Source organism: Cystoisospora suis (genome assembly GCF_002600585.1).
Source record: "Cystoisospora suis strain Wien I chromosome Unknown contig_2648, whole genome shotgun sequence".
Taxonomy (NCBI): domain Eukaryota; phylum Apicomplexa; class Conoidasida; order Eucoccidiorida; family Sarcocystidae; genus Cystoisospora; species Cystoisospora suis.
This window is the reverse complement of record NW_027155446.1, coordinates 18,193-41,515: the sequence shown is the minus strand read 5'-3', so window position 1 is coordinate 41,515 and position 23,323 is coordinate 18,193. Positions and strand designations below refer to the sequence as shown.

General features: G+C 48.7%; 3 protein-coding genes across 3 annotated transcripts in view; all 3 read left to right on the top strand.

Annotated features, from left to right (window-relative positions):
- The window catches only part of CSUI_005465 (adaptor complexes medium subunit family protein), a 15,437-nt gene extending 10,482 nt beyond the window's left edge, over positions 1-4,955 (top strand). Inside the window, exons 8-11 of the mRNA XM_068065641.1 lie at positions 281-371; positions 995-2,080; positions 2,582-3,827; positions 4,393-4,955. Coding sequence (XP_067922381.1) covers positions 281-371; positions 995-2,080; positions 2,582-3,827; positions 4,393-4,915 — 2,946 coding nt within the window. The 3' untranslated portion in view covers positions 4,916-4,955. The remainder of the gene's footprint in view (positions 1-280; positions 372-994; positions 2,081-2,581; positions 3,828-4,392) is intronic.
- A 66-nt stretch (positions 4,956-5,021) lies between these two features.
- CSUI_005464 (uncharacterized protein) lies at positions 5,022-5,867 on the top strand (the record flags this gene model as incomplete). The annotated part of the gene is made up of 1 exon (XM_068065640.1): positions 5,022-5,867. A coding segment is annotated over one exon (165 nt), but the record flags the coding sequence as incomplete, so codon positions are not given.
- Positions 5,868-7,304: 1,437 nt separating this feature from the next.
- Positions 7,305-17,738, top strand: CSUI_005463 (short-chain dehydrogenase; the record flags this gene model as incomplete). Its single annotated transcript, XM_068065639.1, has 7 exons — positions 7,305-9,714; positions 10,307-10,635; positions 11,623-11,692; positions 12,258-14,646; positions 15,586-15,798; positions 16,822-16,905; positions 17,637-17,738. The coding sequence occupies exons 3-7, from the start codon at positions 11,640-11,642 to the stop codon at positions 17,736-17,738; spliced, it is 2,841 nt and encodes a 946-aa protein (XP_067922379.1). The 5' UTR covers positions 7,305-9,714; positions 10,307-10,635; positions 11,623-11,639.
- Positions 17,739-23,323: the final 5,585 nt, after the last annotated feature.

Here is a 23,323-nt window from a genome sequence, read left to right as displayed (position 1 = left end):
ATCTATCTCTCTATCTATCTGCTTTCATAGCATGAAGGGGGCGCAGATGTAGGTACATTTCAGATAGACAGTCAAGCATTTCGGTCGACGGTTCTCCGATGTTTCATAATTTTCATTGGTACGTAGATCTGTTTAGGGTCAACCAGCGCTGATAGCGACCGACGTTTTACACGCTTCCCTTCCTATGTGTCTCTGTAAACAACAGGGATAGTCGATCATGTTTCTCGTTCTCTCTCTCTTCTTTCCACTGTCACTTTTCTTTCTGTGCATTATCTGATAGGGGACCTTTCGCATAGCTGATGATCGACGAGCGATCCTCTGGGCTTTACCCAAGCACGTCAAATGTGTAGGAGGAAGATCTGAAACAGAAGGTAAGAATCACGGACAAGAACAAACGACTTTCTTTCTTTCTTTAACTAATTTTCTCCAATCGTCTTTCTTTCTTTCTTTCTTTCTTCTCATTCTGATGATACGTGCTGACTGCCGAGGCGTAGAGCTGAGTCATATGTGGGAGTGAGCCTGATATTTTCTACTGCTGTCGACCTAGGAGTTCAGCAGAGAGAGAAAGAGAAGGAGAGAGGACGGAACGGGTATACTGCTGATATCTATGGACTTAGAAACATCTGGCGTATGGACGGGCACACCTACGGATCCGTAGAGACACGCAGATTGATATGCTAGGTGTAAGAATCTACTTGAGAGTGGATGACCGTGTTGATGTATCGTAGAAAGGTGAATGAACAGAGGGGTACCGTCGTTTTTTGAAACGGGCTAGATTCTTTATACGGGCCAAAGAAAGATACCTTGGGGAAGGCTGTTCATGGGGAGACAGTCGGCATGAGTGCAGCGACGAAGAAAGATTCTCGACGGTTATGGCCGATACATACTCCAGTATCCCTCCATGGTCCTGTAGGTCTATTAGCTAGCTAGCTGATAGCATCGATAGTGATCCTGTCCCAACTTTGTATCTTCCGGTGTGTCTTGTTCGTCTTAGATGCATCGGCTTCATTAGGAGGAAGGGCCGCGGGTAAAGCGTCTTCTCTTGGAGGTTCACCTTTATCATCGACGGGAAGTGTCGAGCTAACACTTTTAGGGGAGATTCTTCTTTCGCCTTCTACTACAGTCTCTTCACGACCCCGTCAAGGTGGTGTTTCATCGTCTTCTTCATTCTCTTCCATGCCTTTTCATTACGCATCTTCTTCTTCTTCCCCTCAGCGAAGTCTCAGGAATGGGTATGGCCCGTATACCTCTGCATATGATCTCTATTATGGATCTAACATTTCACGTCAGAGAAGAAGAAGTTCTTCTCTAACATCTTCCGTGTCTGGTGTGTATGCAAGGGATCCTATGAAAGGGTATTATCAGCGTATAAGAGAAGGAAGAACCCTGTACCATTCTTCGTATACCAATCCTCCTATAGACATATCTACTGCTGCTTCATCATGTACTATACCTTCCTCTTCTTCTTATCCTTATAGAAGACGGGCATCGTCATTTAGCTTTGAGTATCGTCATGATAATGGGGACCCTACATTTATAGATACACCTCCCTCGTTCCAAGATCTTCTACATCAAGCTGTACGTGATGAGGAACATCTCCCTCTGGCTGTAAGGAGATTTCTTCTTCATGATCTCCATGACGCTCGGGAACTTCAAGCTCGAGAAGAAGCGAAGTATGATCAAGAAGTCATCGCAGACTCATTACGAAACAGAGGGAGTGATCTTAGAACAACAGACTGGGGCCCAGGAGAAGAAGGAAGAAGAGAGGGTGAGGGAGAATTCTTCACTCAAGACAATGGCACAAGAAGAAAAGGAATTCCTTTCTATGGAGAAGGCAGTTGTAGTAGCAGTCAGGTGGATGAGACAGGAGGAGGAGGAGGAGATCAAGGAGGTTTAAGAGAGGGAATGTCTACAGATCTTGGAGATACAGGAAGAACAGGAGGTGATGCATCTGATCGAAGAATAGACAGAGAAGGAAGAGCTGTTTCTTATAGAGATGAAGTGGCTGCTAGGCATCAGGCTAAAGGAGGACAACCGCATGTCTGGGGAGGCAACGGAGGAGAGGGTATAAAGAGTGATGGTAAGCTGTAGAGTGATGGGTAGTGTGGCTTTGTCTTGTAGGAATCAGCAGTGTCTTTTCTTTTCAATGGGAGAGAAGTAGCTAGCTGTTTATGTGTCTAGTTGGTTCCCCCTGGAGTGTTCAAGAGGTGTCTAGAGGTCGTGTTCCTCATTTTGTCGTTGTTATGGGTATGTATACTTCCCATCAGTTATGTGTATGGGTCTGTCTTTTGTATTTAACTGCTTTGGTGTGTTGGACGCACATCTTCTCCACGTGATAGCTATAGTGTGACACATGGCGTGAACGGACTTCTCATCCTAGTACCGGAGAAGGAAGGCCTAAGCTGCTGGTAGTTCCATAGTGAAGAGGTAGAAGAAAAGCATATGTCGATGTGTCCAGTAATAGGAAGCTCCCCTCCTAGTAGCCTCTCGACCTTTCACCTTCTTTTTTTCACTTAACTCTCGCCCATTCTTCTTACATGCCGTCTCTTTGTTCTCTCCTTTTCTGATGGTAATTTTCCAGGCCCAACAACAGCACCATCGACAACTCTTCTTTCTTCTTCAACTCGTCATGATGCGGTGTCTTATTCTTCCTCTCCACGTGCTTCTTCTCCTTGTTCTCTCCCTCCCCATTCTTCCCTCGCGAATAGTCAGACTAGCCATAGTCTAAGCAGCCCTACCTTAAGTCACCTACTGCCTCTTCGCAATCAAGCTAATAGTAACAGTGAGATGCACACCAGAGGCAACACTCTAGGAAGATCTGATCTAACAACATGCCACATAGAGATCGACCCACGAAGTCATTTTGCCTCTCTCCCTTCTGGTGTCTCAATCCAAAGAAACTTCAACCGAGGAGGTCTGCTCTCTACAAGCAGTCAATCCTCTCTCTTCTATAGAAATGGAGAAGGCGATTTGATCATCGAACCTTCTCAAGGTATCTCTTCGACAAGAGGAGGAGGAGGAGGACCTGGAAGAGTGGGTGGTGGCGTCGCATGTAGACAGGACCATACACTTCAAACTTCTTCTACCGTTTCTCCTATGACAGGAGGTTCTACAAGAAGAGGATTGATAAGAGGAAAGACTGACCCTAGAAAGAAAGTTCCTTATAAGAAGAGAGTTGTTGTTGGGTGTAGTAGTCGGATGGGGAGAAAGAATTTCTTCACAGGAGGCGATATAGGAGGAGGTAGAGGCCGGTTAACAGAACGAGAAGAGATTCTTTTACATCAAGGCTTAAATAACTTTTTAGCTGTAATTCAATTCGAAGCAAAAGGGTATACCTTAACAGGTTGTCAGATTGATAAAGAAGCTGTAAGCCTCTATCCTCACGAGCATCTTGAACTGATTGAGGTCGCACGAAGACGTGAAGAGATAGAACAAGAAGAACGTCATAGAAAACATCAAGCAACCTCCTCAGGAGGAAAGGGGGCGAATCGAGTTGCTGGCAGTTTATCATTGTTTCATGGATTTCTTCCCACCACGGGCAGTAGTAGTAGTGGTCGCGGTGGAACACCTGAGACAGATACACGAGGAGGAGGTGAAGGATTGTTCTTCTCATCTTCATCTTTATCTCCATCGAGCGGGAGTCAACAAGGGCATAAGGGCGGGACAAGCTGGTTCGGACTCTTAGGCGGGGGGGGAGGAGATAGAGGAGAAGGAAAAAAGAAAGGCGGAGACTGGATGAAGTCATTCACACGTAGAGGTCTCGAGGATGACAACGACGACTCGGGTGGATGCTCGGTATCCATCTTCAAAAGAACAACTTCAGGAAGGTAGGCAAGTTCTTCTCTTCGACTTGTCATCTAGAGGAGACCCCTCTATCTTCCACGTTGTCTGAGTTTCTCTTAGGGTTGACTCCGATGTAGTTGTTTGCATGTAAGACTGTTGAAGAAAGTATCTCTCTCTTCTAAACAGTGTTACGGGGGTAGGTAGCCCGGAACAGGTATATATCATGGTCATAGATAGAATAGATCTGATTTTTTTGCACTGTCGTGGATATCCGCTCAGCTGCATATGTAGATGAGCAGATCTCGTGTGATGCGATCGCACAAATATATGGGCGTGAGACAGGCTGATCCTTTCATGCCTATCTACCCAGGCGGATCTTCGGCCGCAGCGAACCAATGAGGTTGAAATGCTCCCTGCTATCTGTGACGGGGGAGTTCCTTCCTTTCTGGAATATCTTCGGTGTTCTCTCTTGACCTCTCTGTCTATCTCTCTACCTATCTATATCTCTCTCTATATAGATAAATTGTACAATATGTGTGCGTACGTGAAACACAGAAGGTCTGATGGTCTCGTCTTCGTGTGAGGTGCGACGTGCGGGGCGTGTCATAGGTATGTCATTTGGAACGCACTAGGCGACTGTAAAGCGTCGAAAGTCGATCTGCAGTTCGATGATTTTGACGAGGAGGAAAGAGGACGAGAAGAAGACAAAGCTAGACGAAGAGATGAAGGAGGACAGAGGGAGAGTGTCTATGGTGGGGCCTCCGCATCCACTCGAGTTACCCAGCCCTTCTTCCCTACGCCGCCTTCTCTTACTCATAGTCAGACACCCTACAGTGTATCTTCTTCTACTCCGCCTAGAATCTCAACTCCTCCGCTGTCTTCTGTGTGCCATGAGCCTTCACCTTCAGCAACATTGTTTGAGCCATCAGATGAAAAGAAAGAATTTAAAGAAGAAGAAAAAGAAGAAGGAGGAGAGATCGTTACTGAAGAGACTGAAGGAAGTTCTCCTTCTATTGTACCTGTCGCTCTAGAGGGATGTTCTTCACCTACCTCTCAAGATGCTGCAGGACCTTCTCTTCTTACCACACATGCAGAAGAAAATACTAATGATACAAGTAGTAATGGTCAGTAATCCCACTTCCTCCTCTTTCATCTAGATAGTTATTCGCCATTCTGTCTCTGTAAAGATATGTATATATATATATATATATATACATGCAAGAGAATGTCTGGTTGATACGTTTTCATAGGAAAAGACTGGGTTGTACGCCAAGGGTGTTCGAAACAGTTGAGTGTTTATACATGTCGAGAGTGTTGGTATATACCCCGTGGGTCACTGGGCATTCTTCACCAATCTGTCTATGAGCCTATTTATCTATGTGGCACGATATACTCCCGCCTCTAGTTTCCCTCTTTACAGATTTGTGGGGTTCTTTCACGAGGGGCTGTGACCCATGAGAGGTCATGAGTTCCTTCAGTGAATTCCTTCTCTTTTCTTCATGCCTCGTCTTTGTCGTGTATCTCAATACTCTCTCCCTCTCTCTATATATATCTATAAATTCATATATGTGTAGAGGCGTGTAATGCCTTACTGCTTGTGAGGCGTAAGTGGGAAGATACGTGTCATGGTATCGGCGGTGTACATACACGCGTCGCCTGCTCGATCTCGTCGCCTTTCAAACTCCCGGGCTGGTGCGACCCTAGGTCAGGCCTGCCTCTCCAGCACTTGAGAATGATTATCTTCTAAAAGTATGTACAAGTCTGTTCATCCTCGCGTAATTCCACATCTACAGTTGCTGTTGTTTCCCCCTGAACCGTTCCGAAACAAAGTCGAACGACTCCAGTGCCAAAAGCTTCTGAGACGGAGTTCAATGTGACTACCTACTTAAGGCTTCGCCTCTTCTCGGTTCATCTTTTTTCTTCCCTTCATCGTATCTCGTTCTCAACGGCATGCTAGGCACGCGCAGGCGCATGCATGTGAACCAACATGTCTACTGCTGGTAGCCTACCTTCGCAGAGAGGCAATAGACAGCATGCACCACCACGTGGACAAGCAGCGCAAAACAGTGTTAGAATCAGATCCGTATTTAGTGAGAGAACAACTGGTATGTTACCTTCCTGTACGTTCGCGATACCGTGACGACGGACTGTTTACAGCGTGGTGGTGGCTTTTAGCCCCTAGTCTTCTATCTGTCGCGCACTTCAGCGTGCCAGGGGTATCAAAACAGAAGTGCTTAACGCGTTATGTGTTCTGGGTGAATGAATGGAATGCGAAGAGACCAAAATTTTCTATCGACGAACTATGTATGGATTCCCCTCTGCAAGAGATGGCTTTTTCGTCTCAGCGATGAAGACGGCCTACCAGGGTATGGGCTGAGCTCCACCGGTTCGCCGGAACAAAGGGGGACGGAGGACGGTAACGAGCTGGCAGAGGGAGGCACGTCGGAGATACGGGGTGCCTATTTCAGCCGAACACGTGTGCACATTGGTTTTCTGAGGCTATGAGTTTCCTCGTATTGACAGACAGTGTACCCTCGTCGTAGGTTCCAAGTCACTTTAGCAGTGAGCCTTTGCGCACTCTTCAAAGAAAAACTGCTTCGAAGCGAACCTGTATCGCCGCGGCGCCAGATAGCAGTAACCTTACTTGGAGACACTGTGAAAGGGAACTAAGGCGCTCTTTATCGGCGCAATGAAATCGGCCAAAAAAGCGCACAGCTCCAACCGAGCGCCAGCCGTGGGTGGGAATCATTCGTGTTCGGCTAACTGAAGGTCGCCCACACGTCGAAGTCAGACGGAAACAGAAGCGGGCTTCTATCGGAGCACCGGGAAGTACCATCCAATCAATAACGAGGTCGACTGAGTACCGAGAGAAGCGGCAATACCCCCCGACTCATCCTAAAGTGGAGGGGAGCAATATCTCGAATTAGAAACCGGGTGTCTCAGAGAAGAATGAAACGGTGTGTACAGCAAAGAAGGTTGTTCTTGTGGTTCTGGGTAACACAGCATTTAACGCAGTAGCTCGTCTCGGAAGCTAGCTAGCTCGAGCAATAGGACTTTGCGCACTCTCTTCGGCCGTCTCCGTGTCGTGAGAATCACCAAAACCGCTCAGGAGAGACAGCCGGCTGAGATCTGCACAAGAGAAGAATCAAATGCAGCGTGAGATTCCCGTGTATCTCGGTTTGCTCACGCGTACCACGGGACATAGACAGTTCTCTCATAGTGTCCATGTGCACCACCAGTGCTATTCAGAGACTCGAAAACCGATCCCGCATCAGTGCGTTCTTGGGAAGCTTTTTAGTAAGAAGGTGGTTAGCATGTAAGCGGGAAAGCCCCGCTCTGTTGCGACCATCCCGAGAGGGCAGTTACCACAGCAAAAGACGGCCGGAGACAGCAACCACGCACCACCCAAAGCATACTTTGAGGAGTAAACCGACGAGTCTTGGGAGACAGGGGTTGATGGATGCGCTGGTCAGTAGCTCAGGGCTGGACACCTCTTCCATCTGTCTCGTCCACAACCGACCGACTGGCACACATGAGCCGATGAACGAGGTGCATGGTGTAGTTGCTGTTTTTCTTGATAGCTTTATGTACCCGAGTGGCTATTTGTTTCGTTTCCGCGGCGAGGAGCAGAGCAGCTGTTCTTCCGTTCCCCCACCGTTGTGCGGCACTGGTTGGCCGCGATGTGTGTGGTCGATCCTCCCGAGACATGAGACGAATTCGTAATATCTTGAGTCGAGCAGTGCCCAACTCCTGGGGCTTGACGGATGATACGTGCGATGCGGTGCGGGTGCTCACGTATCTCCTGAAAGTTTTCTCGTCTACTGTCCTTCAATTCTTGGGAACGTTCCCGACCGATCCACTTCTCGCGAAGTTGGAATTGACAGCTGTGTCTTTATTACTTCGTCTTTGATCTGGTGGAGTACCAAGTGGTTTCGTGCCGAGTCCTCTTCTTACTCGTTAGCACGTCATGTGCAAGAGTGTTTGGAAGTACACCCTCTCCTCTTAGCCAAACACCGCCAAGTGCGACACTAACCCAAGTCTGATTGCCGCTTCGTTCAACAGCAACAAAAACGACCTAACCTGCTTACCCCAAGAGACATGGCTTTCCCCATAAACGAGATGAGTTTGAAGAAACAGTATTCTTCTTACTCAGCGCCAGGTGGCTCCGGGCAAGCACCTGAAACCCCTCTCCTTTCTCAGGCAACGTCTCTTGGTATTCTGTCTTCACCGTCTTATATAGGTACCTCTCGGCAAACGACTACGAGGACCGTCGTCCGTCCCCTCAAGAGAGAGACGGTCAGTTTCCAGGAGAGAAGCGAAGGTATTTCTCAAAGAACTTGGATTCCCTTCTCCTCCCGTCAAAATGAGATCATCACAACAGGGCACCCCGGCCCTACTATGCCAGACAATTTTGTGTACTTGGACAATTTACCAGGTGGCTATGTACCCAGTATGCCAGGACGCACACCCGGAAAGGTGACTTACAGCACAACGCCGAAGGTATCCTATGTGACTTCAAGGCCAGCGTCCGTGCTTCCCCCCTATCCTGCAAGTATATCACTGTTCAGCGATGCGCAGAGAGGGGAAGGTAGTGCGACATTCACCTTACCGGAGAAGGACATAAAAGAAACGAAGTCATACAGTAGTGCCGCCTCTCAGCAGTCGTGTTTTGACTGTAGTGCGACCTTATCATCACCGTGTCGGGGTCTTTTCGGTCTTTGCTGCTCTCAAGAGACAGGACAATCGCTTGCTGCCGATGACTCAGCAACTGATCGCGGCCAGTATGGCGCACTCACCAGTCTTCGGCAGCCAACACGCCCAGTGGACAGTACGTTTTCTACAAAGATGACTACGACTACCACAGTAATACGTTCAGGTACTACCGCTTCCTACTACTACGCTGGGCAGCCCTCTGTCATGCAGTCTGCTCCTTTAGCTCTAAGGAGCGGTACTGAAGAGACACGAGCGGTGCCCCCTCTTCTTATTACCCAACCCTCGCGTCACCAAGAGACGACTCTTCGATCCCATCTTCCTCTGCTTGCTACCGGCTCAGAGCCCCCTCTTTCGACTCTTTCTCGTTCCTCTTCGCCTCCGAATCTTGCCGCTCCTGATCGTCTCCGAGAGTTTTTCTGGATTCAGTTTGTTCAGCTAGAGCAGCAACGAAAAAGTGGGGAAGAGAGTACTGAGCTACCCAAGCAACTGTCAATAGAGGATCGGCCACGGGATGGAGAGCCTCGCGACAGACCGCAAGAGAACTCCGAGAAAGAGCTCAGAGCCGAGGGCCGCCGGGAGTCGGTCGCAGCTGCTGCTTCTGATGAGAAAGGCGGATCGGAAAAACAAGCGCAAGGGTCGAGTAGTCCATCCACATCCTCTCCACCAGATCTGCTAAGTGAAGAACAAGCGGAGGAGGAGACGAATGAGGACGGAGGTGAACAAAAAAGAGATGGCCTTCCGGGCGATAAGACGACTTCAGTGTCACCGATGAAGGCCCCGCTCTTGTTAGGAGAGGAAGAGGAGGCAACAAAAACATCATCCGTCACTCAAAAAGAATCCCAGAAGGAAGAAGAGAAGGATGAAGTAGAAAGACAACCAGGAAAGACTCAGGCACGACGGACCATGAACTCTGATAAGAGCGGTACAGCGACGAAGCCCGTCTCTCATGTAACTAAGGATGGAAAGTTAAAAGAGCAGGCCAAAGAAGCACCAGAGACAGTGCTGGATGACTCCGGAGAAGGTATAACGGGTTCAGGCGGAGAGATGAACAGAAGGGGGGAGGATGACGATACTCAGACGTCAGATTTTCTTCTTCTTTTAGAAAAGCACGAGAAAGACGTACTGAGGAAAATCGAAGTGAAGCTTAGGCTATTTGCATATGGCTCTCTTGATGACTTCCTCTACGATTTCCTCCCTGTGCTTCAGATTCACCAAGAAGTATGTGTCTTTATTCATGCCAGAGCATTCTACTCTAGCTGCAGACAGCCGTCCAGATACAAACGTGAGACTACAGGGAACTTTTGTATTACCGTGCATGTACAATGAGCTCGGGTGTATGTTCACGTTCATTCAGTTATCGTATTTTCTCGGTTCGTGGACGTCTACAGTAAAGACTAGCAAAACTACGTACTTTTGACAACAACACTATCCCATCACGCACCGCTATGGCCGTCGCCCTCGAGAGTCCTTTCCGTTGTTCATATTTCGACTGACTGCATGAAAGAGAGAATCGTACGTACATACAGTACGAATCAGTTTTTTCCTATCAGAGGGTCCGTGGAGCCTGATAGGGATGGCTAGTCACACTGTTTCCACGTGTGCGTACTCCGAGTGCTCCGTTGCCAGCCTCGCAATCGCCGAGACAGAGCCTCAGCCAGTCGTCGGTTGATAATTACCATGAATTGTTGTCTTGTAGTTACGAAAAGTACACGCGGCGGGTAACTAGCCTGCTAGCCAGTACCAGAGTCGTTCCATTCCCGGCCTGTCTACTCGATTTTGCGCTTCTCCTCTCTCTGCTTTGTGTTGACAGCAAGTGGCGGGAGGGGGACAGCGCGCCCTGCTTCAGTACAGTCATCTAGCTGAAAAGATAGCTGGTGCCATTATGAATGGAGGTCAGGCTTCCCCCTGTACTAGGCAGCTCCATTCATCGAGTTTTTATCCCAGCAGCCAAGAGACCTTTAGAACGCCTGACATCGTTGGGTGGCGGCGGTCGATAATGTGGCAGCGGAAGAAGGAGAAATTCTCAGGCAACCTTCTGCAAAGTTTGACTTTAAATGAATGTTGTGTGTATACAATGATGCATTCGTTTTCATGGGGAGTTTTTAACCATTACAGAAGGGAACTCGACAAACAGATGACTTCTTATTGATGGATGTCCTTCTGTGCACCTGTACGTAGTGGGAGAAATCTACGCTTTACTGTGCTTGACGAACTGTGTGTGGCATAAAATCTACTCAAGGGCGGAGGGCTGGATGAAAGACATGGCTGCGCGCGTCCTCGCAAAGCGCTCCAGGAAATTTCTGTAGCTCGTAGGGAATGTGTCTGACTTAGAGATGGTGCAGTAGTTGGTTCAGTACTAGCTAGAAGAGGCTCTCTTATGCGCCAGTTGTGTTTGCCTTCACAAACCTCAGCACCGATACCCGGGCGACAGCTTCCCCTTAAGTGTCTCGAACCGGATATACTGACAGAACGGGTGTGGAATAGGCCAGGAAAGATAGTAGATGAGCTGGCAGCACCACCCAGAACTTGTTTTGTATATCCAGCGCCCGAAGGGTCGCGCATCCAGCACTGTGAAGTGTCTATTCGGTAACCTTCAATGACCATGCAGCCCAGTTTTCAGCGGCAGGAAGTCAAGGTGTCACATAACGTAGTGCCGCTCTGACGTTCTCTTGGAGTAAAATACTACAATTGAAGCCCCACAAACAAGATGGAGTCTAGACATGTGTAGGAGAGGTTGAAATCCGTGTCACCCTGTCGACAGCCTAGGCAAGGCGGTGCATCTGTACATACCTAGTGTCTATATGTGCTTAGTCTCGGTGAGCGCTACACCTGTTTGTTCATATAGGCGTGGGAGGTGAGGACGCCGACGACGCACATGGCACTCAACCCGTATATGTGCGTGTCTATATATAAGCAGATAAGAGTAGACACGGCCGCGATCGGTATGTGTCAACATCCCCGTGTCTGCCACTGGTGCAAAAGCTACTCTATAAAAACGTCTTATGCATAGTACACCGTCTCTCTGGCAAACCTCGTTTTCCTTCATGCACCGTTACAACGTACGACAGGAATGGGACTGTAGGTGCGGGACAAGTTGCTCCTTTGTCTCCTCTGTGTTGTTACCAGCTGACGCTCCAGGCGAGATGTGTGGACGCCGTCTAAGCCCTTTCATTCTCCGTATCGTCATGCCTGTCGGGTAAGTCCTCGTGGCCGTCTCCCTGGTTTTTTGTCTCTGGTTCTTCATTTCGTTTGTACAGGACGCCGTAGCCCTCCTCTGTAACGCCTCCGAACGGAAAGAGGAATGTGCATGAAGAGATCTCGCGATTTTCGCCGTGTGTCGTGCTCAGTCCCCCTCCTGCGTGTTTGAGAGGGAAGAGCGTAACTCATCGTAATATGTCGGAGTGGCGCAGGAAGAAAGAATTGTGTTGATCCTTCACAACATGACACATAGGTTTCTCAGTGACGGACACGAAGCACTCGTAATCGCTGCTTCGAGACAAAATTTTTTCTTTCTTTACCGAGATCTTTCCTCAGAATGTGTGTAGAGGGTTACCTAGAAAGGTGGGTCATACCAGCTGTTGATAAACGGGTAGTTATAAATAAAAGTGGGGAGCATCATCTGCGAGTTGATGGATAGCTAGAAAGAGGGGTAGCACCAGCTCTCGATAAAAGAGATAGAGAGGCTTGCATGGAGCACCTGGGATAGGGTCGTGTATGATGACAACGGGTGGTCACCCCCCCTTTCTTGTGTTCCTTCGTAGGATCGCCGTAGGACTGATCGTTCTCTTCATCGTCGCGTTCATTCAAACGCGTCCAGGATGGTGGGCAGCGCCTCTCGCTCTTCGTCTTTTCTTCTTCTTCCTCTTTGTCTTTCTTCTCGCACTTGTATTAGTGGGGTCGGGCTTCTTTCTAAAGCTCACAGAACAGTCGCAAGCCAGGCGTTGTTTACTAGCAAACCGTCGCCAGCATTTCTTACTTCTTCAAAGCACTCTCAGACTGACTCCACCGTCTTCTCCGACCTCGCCTCTTCACCAACTTGTTGTATCAGCTTCTTCTCTCTCAGTAACCCCCCCTCAGAACTCTCTGGGACAGGCTTCGCAGACTCGAAAGAAGACTAGAACTGAACAAAAGAAATCAGTCAACCCTCGTTCTTCTGCAGGCAGAGGGGGTTCAGTTTTGCCAACATACTTACACTGGGGCAACCGGTTGAACCGATGCTTTCCGGGCTCGAGAAAGAGGTATGTCCACTCCTATCAAGGAAGTGATTATGATGACCTCTTTTCTGTCCAAGAAAGTCTTGAACCATCAACGTTGCACTCTCAAGACTGGGAAGATCCCAAAATTGCGCTTCTGTCTCCTCTCAGACAACATGCACAACATCGTAGTAGCAGTGGTTCATCAGGTCCCTTTGCAACCTCTGAAACACTTCCACCGTCTCACTTAACACGTCCATCTGCTTCAGCTGTTAAACCTCTTACCAAGAGCAGCCTCTTTACAGTTACCGACACTACTACTACAACTAAATCAGGGCCACCTCCAGGGCCTGGTAACGTGAAAACAGAACTTGTCTCAGCCGAGCACACACAAGCAGACCGCGAGAGCAGCAAAGACGCGCGTAACGAAGCTAGTGTAAGGGAGATAGGAATGACACCAACTACCACGGCCCTCGATGTATGCTGTGAAGAAACATTCTCATTGGAGTCTGTTGAAATAGATATAGGAGGAGGATCGGGTTCGTCTTCATCGCACTTTGGAGATACGTCACAGGAAGGAAGCCGTGGACGCGTGAGTGCGATGGGAAAGAAACGAAGGGGAGCTACCGGCGATAAAGGAGGAGAGGGGGAGTCGACAGGCGGGTTTGATGTTCAGATGTCCTCGTCGGGTTCACCTTCGTCGTCGTCTCTGAAAGGATTACTGCTAGAGAAGGATATTGAGGAGACGCCCTCCGGGGAATTCAGGCATGGCGGTAGAAAAGAAAGCTGCTTACCTCTGATACAACTTGAAGAAAGCAATAAAGAAGCAAGTGGAACCAGGAATCTGTATGATGATGAGAGAGTAAATCGGAGAGCGGAAGCAGCCGCAGCTTATTCTTACTACCGTCAGAATGAGTCTCCCTCTTTTTCTTCATCCTTGCTTTCTCCGAAGTCTATACCGAAGAAGAAGGACGGGGGTTGTAACGCAGAAGAGATGATGAAGAAGAAGTCACTAGGAGAACATGAGAAGGAGCACTGGACAGGAAGACCGTGGGTCTTGATTACCGGGGCGAGTAGTGGTGTCGGTTTAGCATGTACGAAAGCACAGCTACTACGACGTCAGCGTGTATTAGCGGTATGTAGAGATCTTGAAGAGACACGGAGACAGTTAGCTCCGGCATTTGCATCTCTACGAAGACAGCTCATCCGGAAGAAAATCTTCACACCCCTCCCTCATCCTCAGATTACTCACCAGGAGACACCATCGTCTGTTTCCCGAACCGTTCAAAACACAGAACAACAAGGCAGAAGGATCATCGAAGAAAAAGTCTTCGTATGCACTGAAGAAAGAGGAGACAGGCTTAATCACCCTCTTCTAACATCGGCTGATCAATTTCTGTATAGAGAGGAATGGCGGCGAAGGGTAGAAGAAGATGGTCATCTTCTTCGACAGTGGCGTGGACGTGGTAGCCCGAGGCGTCTGAAAACGAGGGCGAGTTCATCTGATGAGCAGCAGGCAAGAGTTTCTTTTGGAGGTGATCTCCTCCCCCTCATGATGGAGTGCTGTATTGATGTCTCTATCGAATGGAAATCTGAACAGGAAGGAGATGTGCTTACTGCTGCACTTGTCTTGCAAAGTGTATCTGTCGTCAACACACCACGCAGTACTTCCACTCCACGGCATACCGTACAAAATGAAGACAACAGACGGAGAAGGGAGATTTCGGAAGATACGGAGAAGGATGATTCCATACAACAGGGGAGACAAGAAGAAATACAAACAGCGGAAGTGCAATCTACCAAGATAGTTATCTTGGAGATCCACCGGTGTGATCTACGAGACTTAGAGGATGTCTTGAAGGCGTGTGATCGTCTGCGAAGGCGCGTGAATAAGGATGGCATCAGGGCTCTGGTTAATAATGCAGCAATTGCTTTCTGCTCTTTCTCCAAAACCAAAGTGAGCTCTATAAACACCAGTATTGGTCTGTGCATGTGTACGCCTTCGTATCTATGTAGAATGAGTCGATAAAACTCCTGGGCGCAGCCGTAGTAGAAGGGGAGCAGCACGCCTGATGTGATCCAAGCAAGAGTTGTATGGAATGTTCCAGTTCATAAATCTAGGGTGGGTTTGTAGGGCTGAGCTTATGTCAGATGGAAGACAGGTGAACGTCATCCATGCATGTGTATGAGCTTCTCAGCATCTCATCTCACTTCAGTCTACCCAAAGCAGGCGACACAAAAGCACCCATGCATGGACTACGACACCCGCAGAGAGATATCCCACACTCATTCTATCTTGTTGTGCCACTCTTATGTAGGTATTCTGTATGGGATATCTTGCTGACTACGGCGTGCTGTCAATCCGGGGTCGTCCCTAAGTAAACATTTAGCGACCGCCACCTCGTCGTCCTGTCGACTCCTCCGTGTATGCAGATCTGAATAACTTAACAGATTTCCATGGACTTCTTGTCTATACATCTATACCTCGTCCGTGAGTGAGTCTTTGCGTGACTGGTCGTGCTGGCGAGAGAAGATGGTGTCTTCCATCCAACGGGTGTTTCTCTCTCCAGCTATCCATTATTGTTTGGGTCCGACTGCTGACAGTCATGATCTCCAAATCCCCACACCAGGTGACTCACAGATTGCATGAGAGAGTGTCGTAGCCTCTTCTTCCCTCGACTCTGTAGAGTACCAAACTCAACCGCATCTGCTTCGTTTTCTTCCACAGGCCTTACAGCTCTTTCGCTCTTCTTTTGGTACTTCGTTCATTGTTCTTCGTCTTTAGAACACAAATCAGATGAGGGCCTCCAGCTCACCAACCACTCATGTCCCTGAAAACAGATTCTTCGTCTTCTCCTTCTCTGTGTGTGTGCGATGATCATGGTTACACGGGCAGCAAGGCATCGAACAGCAGATGGAAGTCAATTATATTGCGCCGTTCCTTCTTACACTCGAACTCCTACCTCTATTGCAAATAGGAGCGTCGGCTTCCCTCAGAAGATCTCCTCCTGATATCTTGCAGCAATCAAACGATGAGCCTAAGTGGAAAGGTGGAGCCGTAATCATTAACGTCTCAAGCCGTTTAGCTTTCTCTCAGGGAGGAGAGGAGGTAAGACCAAGACTACAAGGTTACAAGGCACTTGAGGGTAGTACGGATGATAAAGCAGTCGGTGGTGCATTGTTGCTTCTATAACACAGCGTAAAATTCTCTGAGCTTGTCTCCTCCAACTCCAGCGGTCGGGGTGAGATGAGATGCTGTATATCACACATACTTGCAAAGTCTCTTTATGAAATTCTCACCAAGGAAGGAATCCTAGTTCATCGAAGACAGTGTTCTTCGAAACCTACGAAGCTTCTCAGTCTGTGAACCTTTCGCCGTCTTGAGGTTTGCAGTGCAGGGATATAAAGTGATACATAAGTCCCTTCAAACTCACAGTACTGCACTGCCGTGCTAGACATCCAGTGTGGTTTCGCTTAGGAGTGTTCCGTCTGCGTTTTGATTTGAAGCCCATCTGCGTTTGTATCCCTTCTGTGCTCTGTCTTTTGTTCATCTAAAAAGTTGATACTCGAAAGCGGGAGATGCGATGAGAAAAACACAATAGGGCTCTTGCGTTTCTCCAGACAGGAAGAAAGGTGAATAGAGTCGACGCAAAAATGACTGTTTTAGCTAACTGTGTCTCTTTTGTTCTCATACACTCCACTTCGATAGGAAGGTGGGAATCGCAATGAATAAAGAAAAGTTAGGCCGTTTATCTCCGCTCAGAGATACAGCTTAAGAGGTGATGGCACCCAGGCATTCGAAGATCTTATGATGAATGCATCACATAGCGTCAGTGAGAGTAGTCTCTCCGTGAGAATCTAGAAGAAGAGGTCACTCATCTCTAGTCATGTCTTCTCTTCACTCTGGTCTGCTATCAGACAGACTCTTCTTTTTGGCACCACGACTCAACAGCTACAATGCTATCACCGCAAGACCGTGTTATCTATCGCTCTGCTAGAGCATGCGGTGGCTTACAACTCCCATCCGTCTGCTGGAGGGACTCCCTTTTCTTTCTGTATTTTCTCCTTCCATGAAAAGAATCAATTCTCTTCATTAACCCGGCATTTCTCCTTCCTCGCTAAAACTTCTCAGGCCTTCAAACTTCCTGACATTCTCTCTCGGTTCTCCTCTGCCGCGGGCTATTCTCGGTGGAAAGCTTATGCCCTCAGCAAGCAAGTAAGGTACTCCTCCTCTATACGAGGAGGGCTGAAGGGGAAGCGCATGCAATTCTACATTCGGCCCGTAGTTGTCAGTAGTCCAAGAAGACAGCCAGGGTTTCTTTTTTCTTTACTGAAGGGACGCTAGTAGGTACAACTCATACATGCCTCCACCACTACTACTGCTATCAGCAAAGCTTTGTAGGTGTGCATGGGAAAGATCGAAAACCATCCTCATAGGGACAAACTTGCGCGCTCAGCGTCGTGTTGTTTGCGCTACCTCATCAGGAGGTCACCGTACAAGCGATCGTCACACCTAGTACGGGACCCATTACTCTTAGGTTTCCATAAGGTTTTCATAGGTTTTCTCGCCGCATTCCTGTCCTCTGAGAGTCTGGTGAAATGTCCTTCTTTCTTTGACGAGGCAAGACAAAAGGAGGAGAGAAGTATCTCACCAAGGGGACAGACGGACAGACAGTACAGTGCGCGGGAGACTATCAAGACAAGACCTCTGTACGCGAGAGCTACGCTAGATTCATAAAAAGCTATGTAGATGGACAGAGATAATAACACATACATACATCGGTATTGGCGTCCATGAGCCTTCAGCCTATATAGGCTACTACCCGGTACTGTCGTTTCAACTCCTTTGCATCACAGGCAGGTCTTCTTTTTACACTGGAGCTTCAGCGCAGGTGAGAAGGAAATTCATCCTTTCTCGTCCGTCCTTTCCACAATTCTCTTTCTCAGCTTCATATCAGAAGTATGAATGCAGTCAGCGTCTTCCGACTGTTGGGAGCAGGAGGGGGTCGGATCTTGCCGCTTGCAACCTCTCAATCCAGCAATCTGTGACAGACCTGGTGTTCTTTGTAGACAGCAGGTTAGGACAGCAGACTACGTTGAAAGTGGAGAAAGGCTTCTGTCCATGCATCTCGAAGAGGTAGTCTTCCTTAAATGAGCAAAAGCGAAGAAGTTTCTTCGATGCAAGTGGAATGATATCTGCTTGCACCATGTCAGAGAAAGCTGTAACGATAGTGTCGTAGGGGGAAGGGAGGCACATGGTTATGTAGGCTCACCACAAACAATGAACATGAATCCCTGTTCGGCCTTCTTAGGAGCTCAGGGCCCTGACGCCTCTTTGACTCGATTTGCTTTTATATACATTAGTGTATGTAAACACGCTAAGATGACGATGTTTGTTGCTGCCACGCAAGCACATGAAACAATCCATATATGGTAAGACAAGCCGTTACCCCGTGTTTTCCTCGCTTGTTCCTCTCGCCGATCACCCGTACCCAGTGACCTCATGTCTTCTTATGCACGGTTTCCGGCATGCTCTTTCTCCATTGCAAGCTTTCGTAGAACGGGGCTGAAGACGGGTGGGTGATGACTGTAGGAAGTTCAACAATATGCTTGTACTACACATATATACGTACATATTTGTAGATAGATGCGCTTTTAAGTGACTTCTATGCTGCCTGCGTCCACTAGGCTTACAGTTGCGGGGTATTTGGGAATTACAGTGGTTTCAGCCACTCCCGGCCGCGTTGCGACCAGGTGCGTCTTGTCAGACTAACTGGCTTCTCCGATACAACACACAATACACGAACTTTATGATCGCAAGCCCTGACTATTCCTTCAGTAGTCACTTTGAACCGTGTTTGACACGGACAAACCACGCGAACCAAAGTTGTTTCAGTCAAAGGAAATGTACTCAGTGTACTCCTGCAGGACAGACAGGATCCAAAAAGTAGACGATTCTGATGGGTGAGCACTCTGTGGTTTACTTGAGAGAACTGAGGGAAGCAGTCCGATTAGTAGGCGTGTGCCATGTGTAACGAATGACTGGAGCTGTTGCCGTGTTGGAATGGAACGAAGCAGAGAATATTCAGAGTGGTTGTGCTGTGATGTAAAAGAGAGGTCACCATGGGACTCGGGCGGCGGCATGTGTAGATGTCCGAATTCACTTAAGACGTGAGGAATCTGAAGGGCGCGTGACGAAGGTCAGGCGGACTGTGCCGGGGTCGTAAGCTGGTCACAGCTGGTGCCCTAAGCAGTAACGTATTCCTCATTCAGGATCGGTGTGTATCGGGAACTCAGGGAGTCAGGTGTGACGCAGTGTACCTATAGGCTCTATACTGTTTTACAGATTGCCCCCAGCGGCTTTCCCGTGGCAATGTCTGATTTATAATTGTACCCTGAGAGGACTCCATTCCGTGCGTGTCGTTGCCCTCGTCTCAGACTAGGCAGGCATGTCTTCCCTTCGTTATGGAGGCCCTTGCGTAAACTCCTTGACAGAGCCATGACGTTCAACGCTCTCAGTCCAGCTGACGGCGCAAAAGTTCTAGTGTACGGAGCCTGTTCCTATTGTAACCCGATGCTCGTCTCTCCGTTCTGGGCTCGCCCGTCTCAAGTCATCCAGCGGTAGAAGGAAAACTGCAGGGGTGGACGCGCTTTTGTGTAATTACGTAGAATTGCTGGGTGTAAAATGGATCAGGATGCGTGGGTGACGGGGTTCCATCGTGAGCATAATAAAGTTGACAGCAGCTCCAGATCAATAAAAAGCGGGTGTTTTACTGTGATATTTTGTTATATTTTCATGGGTAGTAGGTAATTGTCTTTTCAGCTATCAGAGGTTTACACGGCGCCAAGGAGCGGGGGGGATCAGGAAATGAACTAGAACTGCATAAGTGTACGTCGGAATGCAGAAATATAGACATCGGGTAGTAGCATAGGCAATAGGCTTTCTTCTTCTTCAGTCCGTATAAGAACACAAGGCACGCGAGATTGTTCTGTGTGTCCTTTACTAAGCTCGCAAGTGACCTCGAAACCCTGGAAGGAACCTCGCTGCTCGCAACCACAGCAAGTGTCATTCTGTCGGAGACGCCCCCGAGGTTGCAACAGAATAAGTAGCTAAGTACAAGAGAATAGAAGTCGACTTCCTCGACTCTCTCGTTCCTGATCAGTGAATGCATCGTTAGTAGCCGTGCTGGCCTGCAAGAGTTCACACGGCGCCATCGGGAAAAGAGCAGGAGTGGCGTGTTTAATATTCTCACAACAGCTCGCGTCAGAAAAAAGGCAGGAGTGTAGCACAGCAAGACGACATAGTCGTGGTATGTGTGTACATTGATTAGGTCATTGCTCGAAACGCCGCAGCCTCTACTGGTGCCGGGAGCATTTTACGCGGTTGAAGGGATTCAAGACTGCCCGCCCTCGGCTAGAAATCTGAGAGCCGCCCAGGCAAGTTGTAACCACTCAAAGAGTCTGTGACTTTTGATAGGAAGGAAAAAAAGAGAATCGCTAGGACTCATGCTTACAGTTGTTTTGCTCCCGTGCGTTGAAACTCGGCCATTGTGTGTCGCTCTTCCTCATTAGATCCCTACGTGGCAGGCAGTCAGCTAGCAATGAAGGAAAGTCGTCTTCTGTACGTCGCAGTTCGGTCAAGATAGCAGTGGCTTTTGTTTTACTCTTGTACCGTGTCAAGAACTGAGCTTCTTGCCGGACGGACGTTAGTCTCGATTATCGTGACGGACTCACATTATCATCGCTTGTCACACCCAAAGAAGAGAGTCACCAGGATAGTTTTTCGACCACAGCTGCTTCATCCGCGTCTCCAGCGCTCCCGGGTTGATGTTAATAGTATGGAGCTCACTTTAGTAGTCGTGCGACGTGTCTTGCAAGACAGCTCCAGATTTGGCAGCTGTGGTTGAAGCGCACTCCACAACGCACGCGTTTTGCAGGTACGTCGTAGAATTGGTAGGCGATACGCGATTACTTAGTGAGCTCGTTCTGGGGTGCTGGGAGATCACTAGGAGCAGCAACCGGCAGCTGCATACACCACAGTTTGGTCGGGATGGTATAGTGACTTTCTTTGGTGGATTCGTCAGGACGACTCGAAAGAGGGGCTACGCAGATACGCTAATGGGGTCACCGGGAAGGGTTTGCATATGGTTGGGCAGGTGGTGCACATAGATACCTTTATAAACGTAACAGCTGTGACGGACGTGTGCGACAGTTGTCAGGACTCGAAGCTAGCGTGTTTTGGACCCTTTCTGTGAGTCTGTTCAGGAGTTGTGGAAAGACACAGAACTTCTGTTACGACGCTGCCTGGATGATGGCGCTTCGCGTTCAGACAGAGTGTCAGGGGAAAACCTCCGGGAGGTATCTGGAAGCGAGCCGTTCGGCCTTGTGCAGTAGACTATCCCGCTTACTTCACACGGACTAGTCCTCTCAGGGAAAATTTGCATCTCCGAGGCGGATACTACTTGACCAGGGTACTCTGTGAGAACGTGCGCAACGTGCAGTATTGACGGTGGGCGTTCTTTTCCAGACATCTGACGTCACAGTGCGGGAGCGACCAATAACGTGACTGAAGGTGTGAAACACAGTTTCCTTCTCACGATTTGACACCGTGAAACTGGGCCCAATCCTGTGTCCTTTCATCTTCTTTTGACCGTCATCGAAGAGTAGCGTATTCGTGCTGACGTATGCCAGTTGTCAGGGAAGCATGCCTTCCCCTTCTGAGTCGCTGGAGCCCCTGTCGGTGTCGCTGTGATGCAGTTGTAGTCCAGGACGTGGATGCTCGCCGAGAATGAATTTCATTGGGATCCGCGGTCTATAGTTGGAGTTGGCGTCCAGTACGTGTCACTTTTTCTTGTAAGATGGAGTAACGAAGCACAAATCACGAACCGCAGCGTTAGTACGAAACGCCCTCGAGAGGCGACTACCGTGAGATACAGTTGTTAAAGAGCATTACGGCGGCAGCGGAGTCGTATCTTGCTTCTGAAAATGGCAAGAAGGAAACACGAAACGAAGTCTTTGGAAGCCACCGCTCATGCATACGGTTTTTCCTGTCATCATCAGAGAACAGGGAAGAAACTCCTGGGGGTGTGGGGTGTACCGATAAGGACACGACTTTAATTGTGTTGTTGTCACCAAAAGCCAGAGAGACCAAGCACTGGTGATTAGGTGCATACATAGAGTTGCACACGTATACCTACCCAGACAACATATACGAATTTACCCACATAGGTATACATAGCTAGATATACACGCTTACGCACATACATACAGATACGTACATACGTTTCCAGTATCTAACTGGCACACGGCATATTATCGTTCAAGCACGTGCGTTTAAATCGTCCGTAAGGGCATGTAGAACATCATTGGTTTTCCAGGGAGATGCGCGGTAAGTCAGGGATGAATAGCCTTAGTCAAAACTATTAACAGCCCACCTACAGCGACACATTCATTCCCGAAAGGTTAGAAGTCGAAGAGCTAACAAGCTATGGGAGTATTGACACAACAATAAAAATGCGGAGTTCAGAGACTCGCATTCGTGATAGCCGGATCAGTGAGGAGGCGCTGGTGGAAACGGCATGACCGTCGAGGGGTGTCTGAGGTGTTCACAGCTGTAGCAGAGGTACATTTCCGGAAGGGCAGTAAACGAAGCAGGCAGGCAGGCGGGACGGGATCTCTCCTGCGAGACGCGCTGAGACGGCAGGAGAATGCTGTGGACAATGACTCATAGTGTAGTAGGTTATGCCTTTCCTTTGTGGATGTCAGCTAAGATGCCAACAGATAACTGGACAACTGCAGTGGAGGCTGTCGGCACATTTTCGTAGAAACCTTTGATCCCCGTGGCGATTGCCAAGCGTGAGGGGTGCAGGTCGCTTAGGTTCCGCCCGAGTGCGCGGGTGAGTCGTGATTACCAAAAGCCATGATGGCATTGCCGCGATCCGAGACGCTGGCAAACCTTCGTATGGTGTCTCCTATGACGGTACAGTAGGCAACACCCCGAAACAGTTTTTTCCTGTAGTGAGACGACAAGAACAGTGATTCCACCCAGTACTTCGCTACCGCGGTGGGTGCTCGCACCTATAGAAAGTGAGTGTATGTCCTTGTTTTGGTCAGGCGATGAACCATAGAGAAATATGTCAGAAAATCGGTGGCCTAAAGAAGTCGGAAAGCCAGGGCAAACCAAGTACGAAGCGCGAAGCGAGAAATAGTTGAGAAAGCGAGACCGGAAGACAGTCAGACGGAGGCCCAGTTCTTTCTTTTTGTTTCCAAGTGAGAAGGGCGAGATCCTGAAATAGAACAAAGTCCATCCACTCAGTAAATAGATTAATCCTCAGATGCCTACAGGAGAGAGAGAGCTAACAGTGGTCAGCTCTGCTAGTTCAGGGGTGACCTGACGTTGATACTCGTTCTATGGGCTCAGCACCCTTGTGGACTGGGGAGACCTTAAGTCATTACTCGCTTTCCGGTCTTTCCAAGTCGACCGGAGATCGAAACTTCAGTTTGCACGCCACTAGCTAGGTCACATATCTAAAAACACTATAGTAAATTACACTGCTGCAGACTCTGTTTCTTCAGGTCCCTCTTACAGAGTCATTCAGGGGGTGTTACAGAAACCACGATGGTACCGCTGCCTT